This window comes from Ziziphus jujuba, chromosome 6, assembly GCF_031755915.1.
Source record: "Ziziphus jujuba cultivar Dongzao chromosome 6, ASM3175591v1".
NCBI classification, from domain to species: Eukaryota; Viridiplantae; Streptophyta; class Magnoliopsida; order Rosales; family Rhamnaceae; genus Ziziphus; species Ziziphus jujuba.
The window spans coordinates 13,754,204-13,774,632 of NC_083384.1; the positions used below are offsets into that span (position 1 = coordinate 13,754,204).

At 31.5% G+C, this 20,429-nt stretch overlaps 4 protein-coding genes across 6 annotated transcripts; 2 read left to right on the forward strand and 2 right to left on the reverse strand.

Moving 5' to 3' along the window:
* The first annotated feature begins 182 nt into the window (after nucleotides 1-182).
* Nucleotides 183-2,409, forward strand: LOC107430602 (uncharacterized). Of its 2 annotated transcripts, none has more exons than XM_016041465.4 (2): nucleotides 183-341; nucleotides 1,387-2,409. In XM_016041465.4, the coding sequence occupies exon 2, from the start codon at nucleotides 1,388-1,390 to the stop codon at nucleotides 2,306-2,308; it is 921 nt and encodes a 306-aa protein (XP_015896951.3). In that variant the 5' UTR covers nucleotides 183-341; nucleotide 1,387; the 3' UTR covers nucleotides 2,309-2,409. The 2 variants fall into 2 exon arrangements, with proteins under 2 accessions (XP_015896951.3, XP_015896950.3); XM_016041464.4 differs by having other exon boundaries at nucleotides 184-341; nucleotides 1,371-2,409.
* Nucleotides 2,410-3,030: 621 nt separating this feature from the next.
* LOC107430603 (uncharacterized) lies at nucleotides 3,031-4,682 on the reverse strand. Its single transcript, XM_025079383.3, has 3 exons — nucleotides 3,796-4,682; nucleotides 3,522-3,694; nucleotides 3,031-3,380 (listed from the first exon to the last, which is right to left on the reverse strand). The coding sequence occupies exons 1-3, from the start codon at nucleotides 4,384-4,386 to the stop codon at nucleotides 3,260-3,262; spliced, it is 885 nt and encodes a 294-aa protein (XP_024935151.2). The 5' UTR covers nucleotides 4,387-4,682; the 3' UTR covers nucleotides 3,031-3,259.
* Nucleotides 4,683-8,194: 3,512 nt separating this feature from the next.
* LOC107430544 (uncharacterized) lies at nucleotides 8,195-11,627 on the reverse strand. 2 transcript variants are annotated; one of them, XM_016041387.4, is made up of 5 exons: nucleotides 11,206-11,627; nucleotides 10,974-11,112; nucleotides 9,288-9,373; nucleotides 8,974-9,124; nucleotides 8,195-8,679 (listed from the first exon to the last, which is right to left on the reverse strand). In XM_016041387.4, the coding sequence occupies exons 1-4, from the start codon at nucleotides 11,467-11,469 to the stop codon at nucleotides 8,993-8,995; spliced, it is 621 nt and encodes a 206-aa protein (XP_015896873.3). In that variant the 5' UTR covers nucleotides 11,470-11,627; the 3' UTR covers nucleotides 8,195-8,679; nucleotides 8,974-8,992. The 2 variants fall into 2 exon arrangements, with proteins under 2 accessions (XP_015896873.3, XP_015896872.3); XM_016041386.4 differs by having other exon boundaries at nucleotides 8,978-9,124; nucleotides 11,206-11,625.
* A 3,995-nt stretch (nucleotides 11,628-15,622) lies between these two features.
* Nucleotides 15,623-19,697, forward strand: LOC107430549 (cinnamoyl-CoA reductase-like SNL6). Its single transcript, XM_048463413.2, has 5 exons — nucleotides 15,623-16,029; nucleotides 16,308-16,462; nucleotides 17,617-17,811; nucleotides 18,453-18,787; nucleotides 19,290-19,697. Exons 1-5 carry the CDS (start codon nucleotides 15,897-15,899, stop codon nucleotides 19,384-19,386), a joined length of 915 nt encoding a protein of 304 aa, XP_048319370.2. The 5' UTR covers nucleotides 15,623-15,896; the 3' UTR covers nucleotides 19,387-19,697.
* The last annotated feature ends 732 nt before the right edge of the window (nucleotides 19,698-20,429 follow it).

Here is a 20,429-nt window from a genome sequence, read left to right on the forward strand (position 1 = left end):
TTTGAACTTGATCTTGGGTTATTATTAGAAATTTTTATCAATTGGACTGGATTTATTATTATTATTATTATTATTTCTTTTTTTGTAATATTAGTAATATTATTATTATTTCTAATAAAATTAAAATGGATTTTTTTATCATTTCAATATTTTATTATTATTATTATTATTATTATTTTTTATCTGGACTCCATAGCTTTTCAACCGAGCCATCTTTTGATTTCTTTTTTATCGATTTACCAAAAGAGCTGTCGCAGATTCTCTGATCTTTCACTTCAAGGAAAAATGGGCAAAAACAAACAATAAAAGCTCTTGGGTCCTTCAAAAGCACTTTGATTTCGGTAAGTCTTACAATGTTCTTCCCCTGTTTTGTTCATATAAATTGCATTTTTTTTGTTTTTTTTTTTGGTAGAAAAGTTCATCATTTATAGACTAGTTAGTGTGAGATTGACTTAGGGCTTAGACCAATTTAAGGTCAAACCTTGAGAAAGTCCTGATCTTCTTTGCTTCTGGATTTTTGAGACTTTTGAAGTACAGTTTATGAATATTTTAGGGTTATTTATTTCCGCATGAAAATATATGATTTTAGTTACGGAAATGAAAGTTTGCATATGACATGAAACCTAATTGAAGATGGGATGGTGTGGCATTACGTTTCTGCTCCATTATTTGGGATTTTTTTTTTTTTTTTTTTTTTTTTTTGTCCCCTCACAACCCCAGGAAAATTGAGGCTTGAACCAGTTTTGCCATTTTTTATGTTTGGTGTTTTAAGGCACAGCAAAACCCAGCCTACACTATTGTATTCATCCTGTAACTTTGTATGCACAAGACTATTATATAGCTAGTTGTAAACTGGAAAATTTTCTGCCACGGTTCATTTGGATTCTGTAATAGCCTCTCTGAATTATATAATTCTACTAAGCTGAACTATCCAAACTGCAATGCTAGATTTAGCAAGATAAAACTTTGCGAAATCGACTCCCAACATCTCTCGTATTAGATGAGTAGATAGTTCTATTTTGATTGGCCTAAGGTATTTTGTTATAGTGATCTCCAAGTTTAAATCCGTATTATCAGACACACAAACACAATGTTAAAATTAGAAATTCTAGTTCGGGGAATGACTTGTAATGAGTAGATTCTTGTCTTCTAACTTCCATTTTTTTTTTTTTTTTTCTGGGTTGATAAATGGGAGAGGGGAATTTTAGCACCAGGTCTTGAACCCATAACTAGGGGTTATCACCAATGGTTATTGCCAACTAGGCTCTCCTAAGTGGATGATTTTGTCTTATAGGCATGTTTTGGGAATCAATATATGCTTCTAAATATGCATTTTTATATTGTGTGTGTTAATATACCAATACAAACAGTTATTTTAATTCCAAGGATGGCTCCACGTACTAGCAAGAGTGGTGTTAGCAAAAAAGAGAGCGAAATAGCCATAACTATGGAAGCAATCACTAGGATAATACAAGAATTGGCAAATGCTCCTCAGGCACAACAGTCACGATCTATTAGACAATCCATTGCATTTGACAAGTTCTATAGATTGCAACCTCCAGCCTTCCTAGGGGGCACTGATCCATTGGTAGCTGAAGAATGGATTTTAGAGATGGAGAAGAGATTCGAATACTTTGAGTGCGGTGAAGAGGATAAAGTACATTGTGCAACTTTCATGTTGAGAAAGGATGCTTGGTTGTGGTGGCTTTTTACTCGACGTACCATGAATGTTCATGAAAACCCCATAGGATGGGAACAGTTTAAGAACTTGTTTCTGGACAGCTACTTTCCTGAAACCTTACGAAATGATAAACGTAGAGAATTTATTCAATTGGAGCAGGGTGATTTAACATTGGTCGAGTACGAAAGAGAATTCGAACAACTTTCACGTTTTGCTCCTCATTTGGTAGACACGGATGAGAAGAAAATTGAACGTTTCAAACAAGGTTTGAGGCCAGAGTTGGGGATACATTTAGCCGCCTTCAAGCTAAACACCTACAGTGAAGTTGTTAAAAGGGCTCAGATAGCAGCATATTATGAGGAAATGCATGAGGCAGACGAATCCACTGATCAGCAGAGCAATTATGAATCCCATTGGCAGTTGGAAGGAAACGGAAAGAGGGGCTTTGAACGCAATGAGGATAACTCGGGGAGCTTTTATTCTGATAACAAGAAAGCCAGAGTATGTGGTGGATCAGTAGAGAATCATGTTGGATATTGTAGTGAAAGATCATATGCATGTTATTTTTGCGGGGTAAAGGGACATAAAGTTAGGGAATGCCCTGTGAAGAATGGGAGGAGTACTTGAAACCCATAAAAGAGTAAAAGAGAAAGAAGCTTTTGTATGAGATGAATATTGTCACATGTATGAATGGATGGTCTTTTGCAAACCTATGTTATAATATTCAAGCTATGAATGTTAGATTTCATGTGGGTTTTTAATTCAATTTAAAGAATGATTTTGCCACAACAAATCAAATAAACGACAGGTCATTGCTACTTTTAAGGACTAAAAATAGCTTTGTAACGTATTGCTTTATTTGATTTAGCTGTCTTTAGTTTTATTCCAAATTGAAAAAAATGACCAAAAAAAAAAAAAAGAGCCAATAAAAGAAAGCCAACCCAATTTGGCCTTATTGGATGGTATTATACAAAGGTTAGAATCGTGACAGACAGTTTTTGTCTTGAACATTCTTTTCAATAACTAAAGACAAGATCCAGTGGAGGTCTGGTTAGATCACTACATTTGGAAAGCAAACATATCCACAACTACATTGCATACATTTGGAAAGCAAACATACCCACAACTACATTGCATCTGTCTTGCTATTAAAATATTAAAACTTTATAACATGTCAAATTCCAAAATAATAATAATTCACATTATTAAGTTGGACAACAATGTCGGGAAGAGGAAAGAGAGAGAGTGATTAGCTTTTTCACTGGTTTTATCAAAAAGATTATTAATGGATATAGTATTTCTTCTATATTTACATGTTGACGAAAACATTAACAAATATTCAACAAAAGGGAGAAAAATATTGAGATCATATTTCAGCTACAATAAGCATAATATATACACATTGAATTAACATAGTAAACAAAAAAGAAAGTAATTAAACAAGAATAAACATTCCTCTTCCCACTTGGATTTTTATTATTAGTTATTTATTTGCCTTTCTTGAGGTTAGCAAGCATTTAGCTAAAACAGCTTTCTTAAGTCTCACCCACTAGTGTACAAATTACAGAGATGGGTCAGTCAAAACGCAGGTACAAGGGCACGTGACGGCGACATTTCAGTCTTTTTGTTAATTTCTTCGGTGTCATCGTCGTCTTCGTCTGCTTCCCACATGAAATGTGCATACGATCCCAAAACCATGCTGCATATTCAAACACAGCCAATTTTATCAACTTCCAGATTTTCCAGGAAAATTCTTAAATTCCAAGAAAAAAACCAAAATATCCAAACAAAAGTATATGGGATAACCGACTTGACATAAGCAGGACTGCAGAATTTTTACCAGTCGTCAGGAGAGGCATGAACGGCCTGATCGAAGTAAGACTTGGCTCGGTCTTCGTCTCTCTCTGTGTCCCAAATTAGTTTACCATACAGTGAAAGCAATTCTCCATCTCCAGGATTTGCCAGTATGGCTCTGCTGTAATACTCTTCTGCTCCCTCTGTATCTTTCTCTACCTTTTTTTTTTTCAATCACATCAAACTCTGTCAGTCTCCGTAGTCGATTCAATAGAAAAACATATTTTCTCAGAGTTTAGATCGTAAAAAAGAAATAGTACCTCTTGCAAGAACTTGCCGTAGTTTCTCAGTAGAAGAGAATCGCTTGGATTTTTCTTCAACATTTTCTGGTAATAATCTCCGATCTTGCTTCTATCGCTGTTTCCGCCACTCAAACTACTAAATCCATAGTCATCGCCGCCGCCGTCGCCGCCAGCGGATTTGCCTCCTTCTCCAAAACCTCCACCGGAAAACCCGTGCTCCTCCAGTGGAATTCCGCATTCCGGCCTAACTCCACTGAAACTAGCACTTCTTCTCAACAACGAAGATATTCCACCATTATCATCATCGTCTCCACCTTCTGAAACGTACTCTTCCTCCGGAATCCTAGCCGGAAAACAACTAAATGACCCGCCGGAGAATTCATTCACCGATCGGATCACGTCGTTCTCCGAGCACACTCTCCGGATACCTTTATCTCCCCTGCAATTGACGTCGAAATGAAGCGAAGCCTTCGGTCGGAAAACGCTGCTATTCTCGCTGGAGAAGACGCCGGAAAGTGAATTACTCCTAGAGAGGCACACTCTGGGCGAACCGCAGACGTGCGGTGACTGAACCGGGACAGAACCGGCTCGGATGAGAAGGGATTTCATGACCGGGAGAAAAAAGAGAAGCAAGCTTCGTTGTTTCGCTGAAAGTCTAAGTCGTTTTTGGAACAGTGAGGGTTATTAAGACTATATATAAGCGATGGAGAGCCGTTGGATGTATTGACGGGCTTGACTTGAGGACGTACGAGATGGGGACACGTGCATGACTGCACGTGAGGGTGGCGCTACGGAGCAGGCCACTCCGGGGGAGTCGGCGATTGGAACCTTTTTTTTTCCACGCGTCACGGAGAGGGCGTGATCGTTTTACCACGAAACGCCACGTAGAAGCTTCGCGCCAAATCTGTGAGTCCAATAACGGACTGGTTTACTGAGACAGACACTCTGTGGGTAAAATATTTTTGCCCTATTTTTTGGAATTTGATATTCACAAGAAGAAATATTGTTTTAGAGAATACATATACATATATATATATATATATATATATATATGTATTAATTTGATTTGATTTGATTTTTTAATTTTTTAACATCTAACTATTTTCTTTTTGCCACAAGTTTTAAACAATAAGAAATAAAATACTTTTTCCTACAGCAAATTAAAAATTTATAAGACGGAGGATTGTTTATGATAGATTTCCAAATCAAAGATTTTTCAATTTATATTTATTAAATTCCACGTAAATCATAATTCAAGCAAAGACTATGCATGTGAATTGTTCGCATATATATTAAATGGCTATGGTTTTTTCAACTTCAACAAAAGATCTACTCTCTAAGGATAGAAAATTTAACTTTGCATAAACTATGATATATGCATCTTATTTTACCTATAAGTTATGTATATTTTATTATTTATAATTATCTCTTTATTAACTAATACATTTTATTTTTTTTCTAATAATTTTCAGCTTTCGAACATAAAACTTAACAAAAACATCAGTTGTTATATTAAAATATTACTTAAAAAACAAAATTGGACAAAAATAAATAAACATAGAATTTTTTTGTGATTTTTATCAGTAATAACAATCTAAAGAGAATGAGACGAAAAAAGAATGAAATGTGTGCCACAGAAATGAATGTGAAATGTATACCAATCATTTTAATCTTTTTTAACAATATTATTTACGACTTACGAAAAACACATTAATATGCCAAGTCATATTATATTATTATATGGACCATTGATGTAATTTGTTGAATTTAATTTTAATATACTTAAAGAAATAAAAAAGTGGGAGTTGAACTTTATTCATCTCTTTCTATGGGATTGAATTTTATTATTGAAGCAAGCATCCCATCCCTAAAATTTTGGTCCATATGCTTCCATGACTCTATGCTTCCATCCCCATTTTGAACCTTTGTCTCTACTAATGAACGATCCGATACAGTCCTTTTGACTTGTATAACTCACTTGTGCCCCACGTGACAACCTCCACGTGGACTGCAATGCCCATGTGAGCTCACGTGACAAGTTATCTTTCCACTCCATGTGGCGTATCCCATGTGGTAATTACTGTGTACTTGCCCACGGGCTTACACTGTGAAATTCCCAAATACTTTCTCAGTCAATATCTTTATTGTAGATCTTCAATTCATACAAGTCAAAATCCAATAATCATTCACAGTTTCCATTATCACATCTAAGTTACATTGATTTAGTATCATAATAGATTTGAATACAAGAATAAAAATATCTACCTTTTTTTTTTTTTTTTTTTTTTGATAAACAAAATATGTACTTTTAAAAAATAATATAAATGAGGAAATCTAGTCGAGAATAACTTTCTAGTTTGATTCTTATACATTAATGATTAGTTTTCAATTATGCCCCAATAATTATACCTTCTAAATATTAAACATAGATGTAAAAGAATAAATTTTTACAAGGTTAAAGATGATAAAGACAAATAATAATAATGATGATGATGATGTTATAAAAGAAAGTATGATTTCTTAAATTAGAAGAAAGAATTATACTGTTCGATTTTTCTAAAACTATATAAGTGAGAGGTTTTAGATTATTTGCACTTTTATCTTCATGCATACTTTTTTTTCTTTTCTTTTATAAATTATGATATTTGAAATATTAGATATACAGAGTTCGTTCCTGGCTCCTGCATCATTAATTATTCAAATAAAGTTATATAAATTGGAAAGTTTCGAAAGAAAAAAGATAAATAAGAACGATGGAAATTGCAAGAGAAGTAGAGAAGATAAGATAAAGAAGAGACTTTTTCTTTGTGTTAGTAGCCAAACAGAGGAAAAACTAGGAGGAAGAAAGTGGACAAAAGTGTGTATATATATATATATATATATATATGACACTTTCAATTATATTTTCATATTAATTTTCATCTTTAAAAAAATCATATTAACTGATCAAGATAAACATAATGTGTCTTTCAGCCAAAAAAAAAAAAAAAAAAGAGATAAACATAGTGTGATTTTTGACAATGATGGTGCTTAGCATTTCATTTGATCTTCTGATCTTTGGTTTAAAAAAAAAAAGAGGAAGTTATAATTACTTCCAATTTTTAATAATCTCAGTTCTATTTGTTTATAATATATGCACCAAACTTGTTTTAAGAGAGTGAAATTTTAAATAAATAAATAAAAATTAAAATTTAATATGTTTGGTCGGGGATGGACACGCGGTTTACTTTTTGTATTCCACTTCACATCCTTCATATTACGACAATCATTTTTACTTTGTCTTATTCATTCTAAATCCACTATTAATTAACATGTGAGATATCTTAATAGAAAACAAAGGAAAATATTGTCATATCAATCTTATCGTATCTTATCTTCTTTTCATTAAGTATTTTTATATAATATCTACCTGCAAGTTGGCAAAGTTTGATGAAGAAAATGAGTAATAGTAACGAGCTTATCATGGCAAAAGCCAGTTTGCTTAAAGCCGTGATTAGACAATTTAAATAAAAAATTAAACAAAATAAAATAAAATAAAAGGAAAAAGAAAAGAGTTTCCTTTCAGCCGTCTTTCACTACCCAGGCTTTTATTTCCATTTACTCTTATTGCTTGCACTCTTATCTTTTCACTTTCCAATTTCTAAAGTTTATGGAAGAAGAAAAAAAAAATTTAAAAAAAATTGTACTTTTTAAAAGTTCTTTTTATTTATTTTTTTTTTGTTTTTTGTTTTTTGTTTTTTTTTTTCTGTTTGGGTGAATAATTTTTAATAGTTTTTAGATTATGTAATGGGCATTAATCATCACCACAACTTCAGTTTAGGTGCAACCAAGTAAAATTTTTGATTTCACATAGAATTAAAGTAAAGAAAAGAAAATTCATTGAAAATGTCAAAGATAGATAGGCATGGCCCAATCAACAGTGCAATGATGTTAATAAGTCTAAAAAATTCAGGTCTGTAGTTCAAATTTCAAACTCAAACAATATAAGAGAAGGAAAAAAGGGTTGGTTAGATCCATTTTCCCAACTATCTCAATATGAACATTTTCACCCAAACACAATTTCTCTTTGTCTGATCTCACCCTTTTTATTTTATTTTATTTTTTTAATTCTTTTTCTTTTTTTGGGAGAGGGATCTCATTTTAATTTTGATATACAATTCCCTTTCCTAAAGATAGTATGACAATTATTCGGAAAGATAGTATTACAAGCATCAAGATGTTAATCAATTCTATTTACCAACTAAGCTAATGTGCCATGGCACTATTTCAATTAACCATACTTTTTTGAAATAAATTTTCCATATCTTAATTTATATTTGATCTAGCAACCACTGCACCCAACTCTATTCTGAGTCCAAGCCCAATTTCAGCATAAACTTATTGAGCCTAAATCTCAAACAGAATTTTAAGATGAGTATCAACAAATTAAGAACTTAAATATGAATATCAACAATGATGATTTCATATGTGCATAACACTTGCAAATAGAGACGCAATCTTCACCTCCTCATATTATGATGTTTGAGCTTGTTTATATGAACATAAAACTTTCTCCCCACTTCTCTTAAGCTTCAATCTGCTTTAATAAAATAGTCCAACAACCCAACATTTCAGATGTCTGCTTGATATATCCAAACTAAGTTATACTGATATTTATTATTCAATACATGAATAAAAGAATAATATAAGGAAAAACCCTAGTGGGAATTATATAACTCAAACCATTTCTTTTCTACAACAAAAATGCTTTTGATCTCCTTTCAATGTTGTGTTGCTTGAAACGCGTAAAATCATTGAGAAGGCCCTCTCAAGTTTTGCTCCAATATAATATAAACAAGCCCACCAAAAAGAATCATCAATGAGGACAACATTAGTTCAATCTCATTGCCTTATTGCCATTATCTGCAAACAATACCAATTTATCATCAATTTGTATTTAGAGGTAAGGGAAAAGAAAGACAAATAATCTCCAAGTACTAGTAAATCAAACTGACAGATAGTAAAGGATTCAAAAGGTTAATGCTATATTTATATTCTCTTAGCATCACTTCTTCCCACTTATCTTGATTTAGATCTCACGGTAGAGGGACAAACTAGCATGAAATGAGGCATACCATATAATCCAAGTAATTAATAGAATATAAATAATCCTAGAATAAATAAGTCAGTATTACTAGGAGAGTATAAGAAAAATACCAACCATTAAAGACCAGGTCTACTGATCCTTCTTCTTCTGCTTGGCAATGGGCTTAGTTGATCTAAAATCTTGACTGGAAGCTCTGATTATGAACAGAAGTGATTCTACCAACAAGCCACCAATCAATCCTAAAATTCCACCAGCAGCATTCTGGAGATTAAAAGTGAGTGAGATCAACTTCAATAACATTAAAGACAACAAGAAAAACAAAACAAGAACGATAAGAATAAAAATAAACTGACGAAATAAAGCCAATAAATTCGTTTCCAGGAAGCACAGAAAAATAAATTTGAGATGGTGTTTCTGAAGGTACCAAGGCAACATTTGGGCCAAATAGTGCTCTGAATGCGTAATACCCAGCCAAATAGCCAGTAAACATTGCCAGTGCAACTTGTAAACCTGTACAAGCAAACGACTTAATAAATACAACAGAGTACAGAACAAAAAATATAAAGCAGAAGAAATTAATTAGTATAGTAGGGTCCCCAATAAAAATAATAAAATAAACTCCATTCTTAAGATAATTAAGTGCATAGAAAATGAATCTATAAGAAACCAAACGAGTAAATTTCTAAAGTATATGCAATTACGTTCATCAAAATACGAAAATGTAATTGAGCCATCCCAATAATTTCTCACTAGAAGAATGCTTCCAAGAAGCAAATCTCATCAATTGGGTGCTTTGAATAAAGAAACGAGGTAATGCCATAATAATTCGATAGGATGCTACATTTCAGGAAAGAAACGAGGTAATGCTGTAGAGATACTGCCACAACAATACAATAACGAAACACAACTTTTGTATATAGTTGAGTTGAACATATAATTAAATACAATTACTTTGTTGTCCATATCCTCACCATCGAATCCCTATCACCAGGTAGGTATCCCAGCCATATGTACTAGTTTCCATTTTCCATTTGAATAAAATTTTCCCATTAAGGCTTACAAAACTTTTGCCAATTAATGGGTCAAAGAGATTGATTTATCAATCTCAGGCATAAGGTTTCTTTGATTTTTATTAGGACAGTTTAAAAAGCTATGGACAGAAAAAAATTTCGGGTTTTGTATTTATGATACAGTTTGATTGTTTAATTTCTATATAAGAATTTTAGGAATTGTCAAGGTGTAGAGAAGTGTCAAAACATTGACTTAAGGGTTTTGTTTGTGAGTCAAACTAAAAAAGGATCTAAAGTAAAATTCAGAGTATGAGTAGGCTTCTTCAACCTAAAATCACATAGCAAAATACAGAACAAAAGTCATAATTAACAGGCCGTAAGAGTTATTTAACTCAATGTCAAACGTGAATGAAGGGGAAGATTCACTTTTTGTTTTTTAATTCATTAATTGGATTGATTTGTCCTTTAGTCATTCAGCCCCATGGCTAATCGCATGCAACCCAAAAGTGATAAAAATCAATGAAACGACAGAAGGAGAAAAACATCAGACTAACAAACCGAGAAATTTTCAATGACTAAGGAAAAGCACATAACAAATAACACCAACTTAATCAATGAAAAATAACCAAAAAACAAATCCAAGACAAAAAGCTTTGTCGAATGGAAATTTGTTTCACACCCTACACATCAAATTTGCATAAAGCCAGAAAAAGGGAGAGAAAGCACATTATCATTCTCTCATCTACTAAATAAAAAGATGAAATTCTCCTACTACCAACCCACTTTCGGAAATCGGACCCCCATAAACAAAATTTGAAAAAATGTTGAGGGTCCCTTTATTAATTTGGGCAATGCAGGTTGGTTTTTTCTAATCCACAATTTCAGTAAAGCTAACACCATGCTAAAACTTGCAGATGAAAAAAACCATAAAATTTGAGAAACTCAATAGTGTCAGAGTTCACAAAATTGTAAAACGTTTCATTCTAGGCCTGGAGGCTCTAATATTCAGATAACAGCAGCAAATACAGTAAGTTCTCAAATTAACATAAAAAAGAAAAAAAAATTCAATAATGAACCAACAAATATATAAAATAACTGACCCAATCCCAGCTGTTCTCTATAAGTAGAGAATGGCTCGCTATCATTCTTCTTAGGTGTTATGTCCTTCACAAGTTCCTGATATTCTCTCCTCTCCACCATATCTACTAGCTTGCTCAACCTAGCCTTCAACTCTTCGCTCTGAAAACCCAAATGAAAAAAATAATAAAAATGCAAGGGAAAATAAAAATACAACAAAATTAGAACAAAAAAAAAAAAAAAAAAAAACCTAACCTTTTCTCTGGGTTTGGGGCTAGGGAGGACGAAATCCGACCCGGCAAGGAGTTGGATCAATTTGGGTCGGGCGGAGACATTAGAGGCGAACCAGATAGCGCGGAGGAACTTGTAAGGGACATTGGGTTTGGAAGAGAGCTCGGAAGCGATTTGCTTCAGCTCCTGAGGGAGTTGTGGGTCCCTTGAAGCCGAGTTGAGGAATGAATGGATCGAATCATTGACACAGATTACGAGTCCCTGTGGGTTTGACTGGCCGGTGCTCATGTTTTTGCAAATTCGCTCTCTGTATCTCCAACAAAAAGCTCTGTCACAATGGTGATGAGCAACCCAAAAAAAAAAAAAAAAATTGGTTTAAAGGAAATCTTTTTTTGGGTCGCTAATACTCGAAAAGGCAGATACAGAGAGCGAGACACAAGACCAGGAACAGAGAATTTTACCCCGTGAAATTTATTTAAAAAACAAAAAAAATGAAAAATGAAAAATGAAAAGACGAATGTACCCTTACACAACAGAAAAATGTAACGGTATTAACGGTAATTTCAGGAACTTCTAAATTTTATTGTGAAATGGGTGAAGGAAAAAGTCAAATAAGAAAATATGGTTAAGCTGGAAGAGGCATATGGAACACCGGTTTTGGAAGAACAAGGACCCTCTGCTTTTTTCTTTCCTTGTCATTTTCATTTTTTTTTTTTTTTCAACGTGCCCTTCGTTTGTAAATCGTATAAATAATATCAATCATCAAAGAAAAAAAAAATTAATACAAAATTTGAATTATCAATGGAAAATTCATATAATGTGAAAAAAAGAAAAAAAAGAAAAAAAAGAAGCACACTTAAGTATATATATTTTATTCTAGTCGCATAAATTTCCTTTTTATTTTTTAACGAAAAATTGAGCCATAATTTCAAGGGTCTAAATTACATAATTTTCAATTAAAAGAAAAAAGCCATTACCATCACTCCTCTAGAGAGACCATTAATTGGTCGTTGAATTGATGAAAAACTTTTACACCAAATTAATACGTGCACGATGACGATGGTATAATGAATTATTCATAATTCAATACGTAATAATTACTTTGCAAAATTTACATATTTTATTTCGATATTAGATCAAAATTAAAAATTATTTGATTTATAATTTATATAATTATACTTGTTTTTTCTTTTATATCCTACTAATAGTTATTACCTATGATACGGCGTTAAGTGTGTGTCACCGGTGTCAATTGATGCAATGTTTCCATAAGAATCCAAAGCAAGGGAAAAACATAAAAATGCCACCCCTATCTCATTTAAAATAAAGAAAAATATTCATCCTTTCAGTTTCAATAATTTTGTCCAGAATTTATTTGCCCTACTAAATGAATTATCAATTATACCTTTTTAATTTATTTATTTTTTCGTTTAGTAACAGAACCTCTTTAACAATCGAAGAAAATAGAAGTAAAGGTGTTTTTTTAATCTCACGATTGGATTATCTTCACCATTACAAACAATCCGATCACAATTCACTCTCTTTCAAGCTTGACCACATTTTTCAATTCTCTCAAACAATCCAATCATAATTCACTCTCTCTTAAGCTTGCTCACTTTCTTCAATTCTTTCCCCATCTCTCGAAGCCTAAGTCATGTTTACAATCCTTCTCTTTTTCTTTCAATTTGTCTAAAGCTTCAATCAATCTTTCTTGGTTTCTTCCTACCTGCCCAAGCTTTAGTAGATGATGACGATGTTAACTGAGGTGGAAATGAGGCAACAACATAGGAAGCTTTTCAATTGATGATCAAACTGGTTGTGATGGAACTTAGGTTTTTAAGGAGGTAGTTGATGGATGTGGTGGGTGCGATTTGAGTGGAATCAAACATATGAAATATTATTATGAAAAAAATTTTTGCACCCTGCCTTTGTTGAGAAGGGGTTCTAGACATGGATGCAAGGTAATATGTACCTTATGTTAGTCGAGGTTGAAGATAACAGACCCTTCCTCTATTGGTAAAGGAGTCACTACCATGGGATCGGGTGTGAAATTGGATGCGAGTCATATGAAAAATATCAAACTACTCCACCCTTATCATGGAAAAGCTCCTTCCATGGGAAGGGGTGGAATGTGAATCCTTTCATATGGAAGAGACCCTCTCACCATAGAAGAGGCTCTTCCTTAATGGGAGTTGAATAGTTTTATTTAATTTTGTCTACACTCTATCCACCTTATCATGATAAAGGATTCCTTTCCAATAAAAATGGGACATATCATATTTAATTTCGAACGAACATGTTTTATTCTCTAATTTTCTTTATTTTTTTCATTTTTTTTACTAATTTTATATTTTTCTATAACCATTTACAAAAAAAAATGAAAATTATCATCAAAATAAAAGAAATCCATAAAACTATAAGTGTCGATTATATTATTAAATTTTTTAATAAGGTTCGAAAATAATTGAAGCTACAAAACAAATGCATTTTTTATGGGTTTATCTAGGTAATACAGTAAAGATGTTTTGAATAATTTATTAAATGGAAAAAATGAAAGGCGGGTAAAATTATAAAAAAAGAAAAAAAGAAAAAGAAATCGATATTTTTCTTCATTTTAACTAAGGGTGGACATTTTTGTGTTTTCTTCGACAATTAATTATCTTTACCTTTGGTGTTCATCATCTGAATTGGGCTATAGCTGGAATGGGTTGGCTCCGTACTGTAGAGGCAACAACTTGCCAATATCCATACCAAAGTATTCCGAGATCATCATCTTCTTTAGCCCCACATCCACTTTGTATTGTTCACCTTCTCCATTTCTATATGGGGCCTTGGACTTTTTTTGGTAAAAATATGTGGCCTTGGACTTGTCCAATTATTTACCTTGCCCATTTCATTTAAAGCTGTGATGTTATGGTTGGGCTAATGATCTCCAAAATGAATACCTTTTGCTTGGGTTCTTAAGTCTCGATTAAACATTTTCAGTCTTCATCCATATTCAGCATTGGTATAATTATTTTAAATGAAAATATTAACAAAAAAAAAATTTAAAATAAATAGAAAAGGTGAATTCTATCGGTAATTAAATAAGAATTATGGAACAGAAACTTCCATCCTTTAAGCCCATGCCGACTCTCAATTAGTTGTATCATTGTTAATGGATTATCCATCATATTTTTGTGTTTTCAGTTAGACACTTTAGTTTTGTTTGCAGGTTCATCTGTTCATTTTCAGTGTTCATTTTCATAATTGAAAATGTAACATATAAAAGCATAAGAATTTTGGTATACTTTGTGAACAGAAAAATTTAATGTAAACACACACACACACATATATATATATATATAGAAATACTTTTTAAGAAACAAATAATTAAAATTTTTAATTTCCATCTCTCATTTTCAAAGTAATTAAGCTTCTCTTTTGTGATCTTCCTAAAAATTTCTAAAGTCCATAATGTAAACATTTTTGGGTTTGTCAACTTGGGTTTGCCAGAGATAGAAACTGTATGATTAATTACATATATTTGTTTTACATAGGAATAATATTACATATATCAAATTTTTTTATTAAAATTTTGATAGCCAATTATATGTTAGTTTTTTAATAATATTAAATTGATATTATTCTATATTTATGAAAAATTAAATAATTTAAAAAATAAGGATATAAAAATTTTAATAATATTTCTTTAGAAATTTATTTATAAAGGCCGGGTAAACAAATTTAGTACTCTTCTGTCTTTCGTTTGGTTGTACCATGTTTAAATAAATAAAAGACATTACACATCAACAATTTGAAATCTTAGATCTACCAACTGTGCAAGAGTGACATTTCGCAATCGGTCACAAATAAACAAACTTCAATATAATGCTTGATGGTCGGCATCGATATTCATTAAACGCCCAGCTCATCAATTCTAGTTGTTTCTTTAAATTATCATAACTCTTGCGATGTATTAGTTTGAGGCTACCGCTGGCTTATAACTGGGGTGTCGCTGGCTTATAACTGGGGTGTCGCTGGCGTCGCTGGCTTATGACTGGGGTGTCGCTGGCTTATAACTGGGGTATGGTCCATACCAAAAATAAAAATATATTTTTTTATTAATTAAGAAGCAAAATTAAATAGTTAATACTCATACTAAATTATGAACATCTACTTATAGTCAATTCTTGGTTTTAAAAAAAGAAAAAAGAGAAACTTATTGTCACTTTTATTTGCAATAGACTCATCTAAATCATACAAAAACATCTCATTAATTATGTACAACGCTTGACATTACGTTATATCTATCTAAAATTTGATAAACAAATAGGACGAATACGTTTCAATCATCCATTGTAAGCAATACAATAATCCAAATCATTATTTCATTATATGTCCCTCAAAAAAAAAAAAAAAAAATCATATACGTATAAGTGAAATTTTGGGTTATGCGGACGAGTGGCTGCACAGACAACGATACACGTTTCCACCAAACCCTATTTATCGTTGGAGTACCGAATTACATGTTTTTCCCTCTCTGATATTTAGCAACTACCCCCAACCATCTACTTCCCATTCTTTTTGAATGCATAGCCAGCCCAACCACCTTGAATATTTATACATAACCTCACCAATATTCTTCCCCAATATTGTTCCTCTGCACCAAATTCTCAATACCCAGAACCTCATTTTTCACTTTCTCTTTTTCTTTTGTTTCTCTTTGTGCTAAAATGGCTCCAGCTTCTTTAGACCATTCCTCCAATACAGTATGTGTAATGGATGCCTCAGGTCACTTGGGCTCGTGCCTTGTTGAGCGTCTGCTTCAAAGAGGCTATACAGTTCATGCTGCAGTTCAAAGCCATGGTGGGTTTGACTCATTCTTTTTCTTTTCCTTTTTTAAGTCCTATTTGACATGGCTTTTGAAATGTTGTTTATAAATTTTAAAATTAAAATCTGCGTGCTTCATAGATTTCTAAAAAATGTTTAAACTAAAGCCAATAAACAGTAGTGTTATTTTAAAATAGCAAACAAAAGTTATCCTGAAGAGGATGTTATTCGGCTTCTTTTCTTTTATTGTTGATTGTTAATATATATTTATCTTTTTATTATTAGATTGATCAATTGGTTTTGGTTTGTTGTAGGTGAACTGAGATTGGAAGGACTTGCTTGTGAAAAGAAGGAGTTGAAGATTTTCCAATCTGACCCATTTGACTATCAGAGCATAATTGGTGCTTTGAGAGGTTGCACTGGCTTGTTTTATACCTTTGAGCCTCCCCAGGATCAACCCACTTATGACGTACGTAACATTATAATCTCTTTTTCTTCGTCATTCCATTTTATTACTTGTATTTAGTTTTAAATTCTACTTCTTTTTTGAAGCTATTTTAATAAATCTAATTATACTAGTTCAATTGGTTGAATGAATATATATGCAATACTGAAATTAATGCTATCTAAGAGGGCCAAATAGTTTGGTTTCTTTCTTTTTTTTTTTAAATTTTATTTTTTCTGATCTGAAAGAAAACGTTTTAATCAAAAGGGCAATCAGCAGATAACAAAGATTGACAAACATGAATGAGAAGCTCTAAAGTATAGGATTAAATTCAACCCCTTTCTTGAAGCTATTTTAATAAATCTAATTATAGTTTAGTTGGTTGACTGAATATATACATGCAATCCTGAAATTAAGCCAAATAGTTTGATAAACATGAATGAGAAGCTTTAAAGCATCTTTTTTTTCCTTTTTTTTTTTTTTTTTGGGGGTAAATGAGAAGCTCTAAAGTATTGGTTTACAGAGCTTGTAGAAATTTTACTTCAATATATATATATATATATATGGAGTATATTTTTGCTGTGACAATATCGTTTTTGTGGTGGATAGTGTAGTCATGATTCATATGAAACTATTAATGAGCCAACCAGTTTTAAAGCTGAGAAAGCACTACTTGGATGTTCGTGGGATATTCCACGTATTAATTAATATTATTGCCTTGACCATAAAACTCCTTTATAGACGACTGTATTATAATTTACAAATACCTATACAAAAATAATGGTTTTCAAAAAATTTGTAGTTTATAAATAATATATTGATAAGACTGTTTTTAAAAAAATTGTTATTATAACTTGTATTCGTAATAAAAATGTGCAAGTACATGTATCATAGAAAAACTATTTTTATAATATACTTTAAATTTAAAATAGAGATCATTATTTAGTCACAAACTTAAGATCTGATATTAATTAACATTAGAGGTATCAAGTAATTAAAGAATGTTAAAAGATTATTAAATTAAGGAAAAAATTAGTTATGTAATAACCTAATAAACTTATTGATGCATATTAAAAATTCATCTAAATGAATGAGCTTTACGTTTTCAACAAATTATTAAAAAAAAGAAAAGAAAAAAGAAATAGAATTGATTTTATATTTTGGTGTATGTTGTGTAGGAATTTATGGCAGAAGTGGAGGTAAGGGCTGCACATAACGTGCTTGAAGCTTGTGCTCAAACAGAGACAATTGACAAAGTAGTTTTCACTTCCTCCATCACTGCCGTTGTTTGGTCGAGAAACAATCCAAACTCTTCTTCTTCTGATTTGGATGAAAGACACTGGAGTGATGTCAATTTTTGTCGCAATTTCAAGGTATATATATCTATATATATATATATAAAATTTTGGTTCTCTTTCTTATCCGAAATAATTCATCACTTTGAACTGTAGTAAAGTTTCTGTTTTTTCGATATAATTATTCTGAATTCAAACCTCTCACATGTAAAACATCAATTCTGGCAATCCATTTAAACTAATCGTCCGTATATGGATTTAATATATATATTATTTATCATCGTTAATAAATTAAGATGTCTGATAGTAATTTATTTTTTTAGCTTAAATTTGCAATATAAAAAGTTCAAATATAAGTAAAATATATTCAATTAATACTTATTATCTTAGATGAAATACTAAATCTAGTAGTCGAGCATTTTATCTATATCCATAAATATGCATATTGAAATTTCATAGAAAGAACCTAATGCTCCTCATCCAGTAGCTCAAACCCATATCATCTCTGAAATAGATAACGACGCTCGCCAAGTTATCTAAAGAATGAGGCCCACGTATATTTAAAAGGGTGACAGTTGGAAAAATTCTGTCCTTTTACTTAATAAAAAGCACTAGATAAGGGAAGGAAAATAAAATTCATTATTTTTTCTATTTACATTTTTTTTTTTTCTAGTCAAAAAGGAAATTAATGTGTATTTACAATTATACCTATGGAATAGTTATGGCATGGCCTATCAAAGACGACAGCGGAAAAGACCGCGTGGGCCTTGGCAATGGACAGGGGTGTCAATATGGTGTGTATCAATGCGGGCCTACCGCTTGACCCTGATTTGTCCATCGAGCACCCTTATCTGAAAGGAGCGGCTGAGATGTACGAAGATGGCACATTCGTGACCGTCGATCTCGATTTCTTGGTGGATGCCCACATCTGTGTTTTTGAAGATGTCTCATCCTACGGTCGATATCTTTGCTTCAACCACGTCATCAATCGTCCTGAGGATGCTTTGAATCTTGCTCGCAAGTTGAAGCCCTCAGCGCCTTCACACCCTCAAAGGTTGGTAACCGTTGCGGCATCGTTTTCATTTTTCTGAACGTTGACAAATCTCCTATAGTTATAATTTATTTATTTATTTATTTTTATCATAGTTTCGAAATTTGTTCAGTTTTTTACCAATTGATTTTATTAAAAAGAAATTAAAAATTAATATTTTAAAATTATATTTTATTGTAAAATTATTTCAGGCATTGAAAAAAACTGATTTAAAAAAGATTTTTTAAAGACATGAATTGAAATATAATTATGAAAATCATGATATTCATTGAATTTGATTAAATTAAAATTAAAATTTACAATATACCGTACTAATTGTATGAAAAGGGTATTTTTGTTATTTTGTTTTCTCATAATAATTCTACTAAAAAATAAAGATTTATATTCAAAAGGAAAGGAAAAAAAAAAAAAAAACTATTCTTGCTCGCATATATATATATATATATATTTTTTTTTTTTCATCTATTGGACAGATTAGTAATTTTATGTTTTCTATTCTCTACAGCTATGAGCAGGATAAGAAGATCATCCAACAAAAAATCAGCAACAAGAAATTGAACAAGTTGATGGTCGATTTTGAGAGTGGACCCACAATGGAATGACGTGTAATTTCCATGCTTTATTTGGTGGTTATAACAAGCATGTATAATCAAGAGTGTTTTTAGCATAAAAAAATAAATAATCAATAGTGTTTTCTTCAAGAAAATGAAAATGACAAGAAAAAGCACATTTACTGCATTTTTACTTTGTACACCTTTTTTTTCTCAATAGCCAAAAAGGACAACCTTAAAAAAAAAAAAAAAAAAACAGAAGGAAAGAAAAGGGTTGTTGCAAGTCTAAGATCTCCTCTAAATTTAAAGGTTTCCAATATATCTCGAGTTTTATTATATATTACAAGTAATTATTCATGGGATCACTGTTCGTTACTTTTTGCATTAAATCATATATTATTTTTTATTATAAAAATATAATTATTTTGAATTATCATTTGAATTGTTAAATAATATATAAATCTTACTAATAATATTTACCATTTATCGCACATAATATTTTTCTTATATCTACATAATTGCTTTCACATGTTGCTTTTATTTTAGAATCGATCATTGTTTTGGAACTCCCCGAAAGATGATGTTTTTGTTACCAAGAGAAGTACTAAGTGTCTTTCAAAAGGATTATGCTTTGTCTTATGCTTTTCTTAGTGGATTTTAATATCCAAATCTAGTGTTAAAATCAAGGAGAAAAATCTATTGTTGACAAATTATGAAAATTTATCAAATAAATCGTCTAGATAATTTATTTCATTTAAATAAATATGCAATGTGTGCAAAGTTTATTTAGCTGATATGTATATTAATAATTTACAATAATTTCTTTTTTATTTTGGTCTTTTAAATCCGTAATTTTCTATATGTAGTGTAAATGGTATCAAACAAAGCCAACTTTAGTTAAATCAATTTCATTTGACTAATTGATTAATTTAAACATGCGCATGCGAAATATAACAAAAAATAATTATATGTTGATTGTCAATGCTTATGACTTGATGAAAAATGACAAATCCATTTGTTTACACTGCTTACGTTATACGATACCGAAAAACTTTGTATTTGGTATCCATCATTTTTATTGTGTATCACAATTT

What these genes read in the sequence shown, in the direction of transcription:
- LOC107430544 (XM_016041387.4), bottom strand. Translation starts at nt 11,469, where the DNA reads ATGAGCACCGGCCAGTCAAACCCACAGGGACTCGTAATCTGTGTCAAT. An exon ending in GCCCCAAACCCAGAGAAAAG is followed by an intron (nt 11,113 to 11,205) that starts GTTAGGTTTTTT and finishes TTGGGTTTTCAG; the next exon opens with AGCGAAGAGTTGAAGGCTAG. An exon ending in TAGAGAACAGCTGGGATTGG is followed by an intron (nt 9,374 to 10,973) that starts GTCAGTTATTTT and finishes TTGCTTGTACAG; the next exon opens with GTTTACAAGTTGCACTGGCA.
- LOC107430549 (XM_048463413.2), top strand. Translation starts at nt 15,897, where the DNA reads ATGGCTCCAGCTTCTTTAGACCATTCCTCCAATACAGTATGTGTAATG. An exon ending in AGGATCAACCCACTTATGAC is followed by an intron (nt 16,463 to 17,616) that starts GTACGTAACATT and finishes TATGTTGTGTAG; the next exon opens with GAATTTATGGCAGAAGTGGA. An exon ending in ATTTTTGTCGCAATTTCAAG is followed by an intron (nt 17,812 to 18,452) that starts GTATATATATCT and finishes CCTATGGAATAG; the next exon opens with TTATGGCATGGCCTATCAAA.
- LOC107430603 (XM_025079383.3), bottom strand. Translation starts at nt 4,386, where the DNA reads ATGAAATCCCTTCTCATCCGAGCCGGTTCTGTCCCGGTTCAGTCACCG. An exon ending in ACGGCAAGTTCTTGCAAGAG is followed by an intron (nt 3,695 to 3,795) that starts GTACTATTTCTT and finishes AAAAAAAAAAAG; the next exon opens with GTAGAGAAAGATACAGAGGG. An exon ending in CATGCCTCTCCTGACGACTG is followed by an intron (nt 3,381 to 3,521) that starts GTAAAAATTCTG and finishes TTGAATATGCAG; the next exon opens with CATGGTTTTGGGATCGTATG.
- LOC107430602 (XM_016041465.4), top strand. Translation starts at nt 1,388, where the DNA reads ATGGCTCCACGTACTAGCAAGAGTGGTGTTAGCAAAAAAGAGAGCGAA.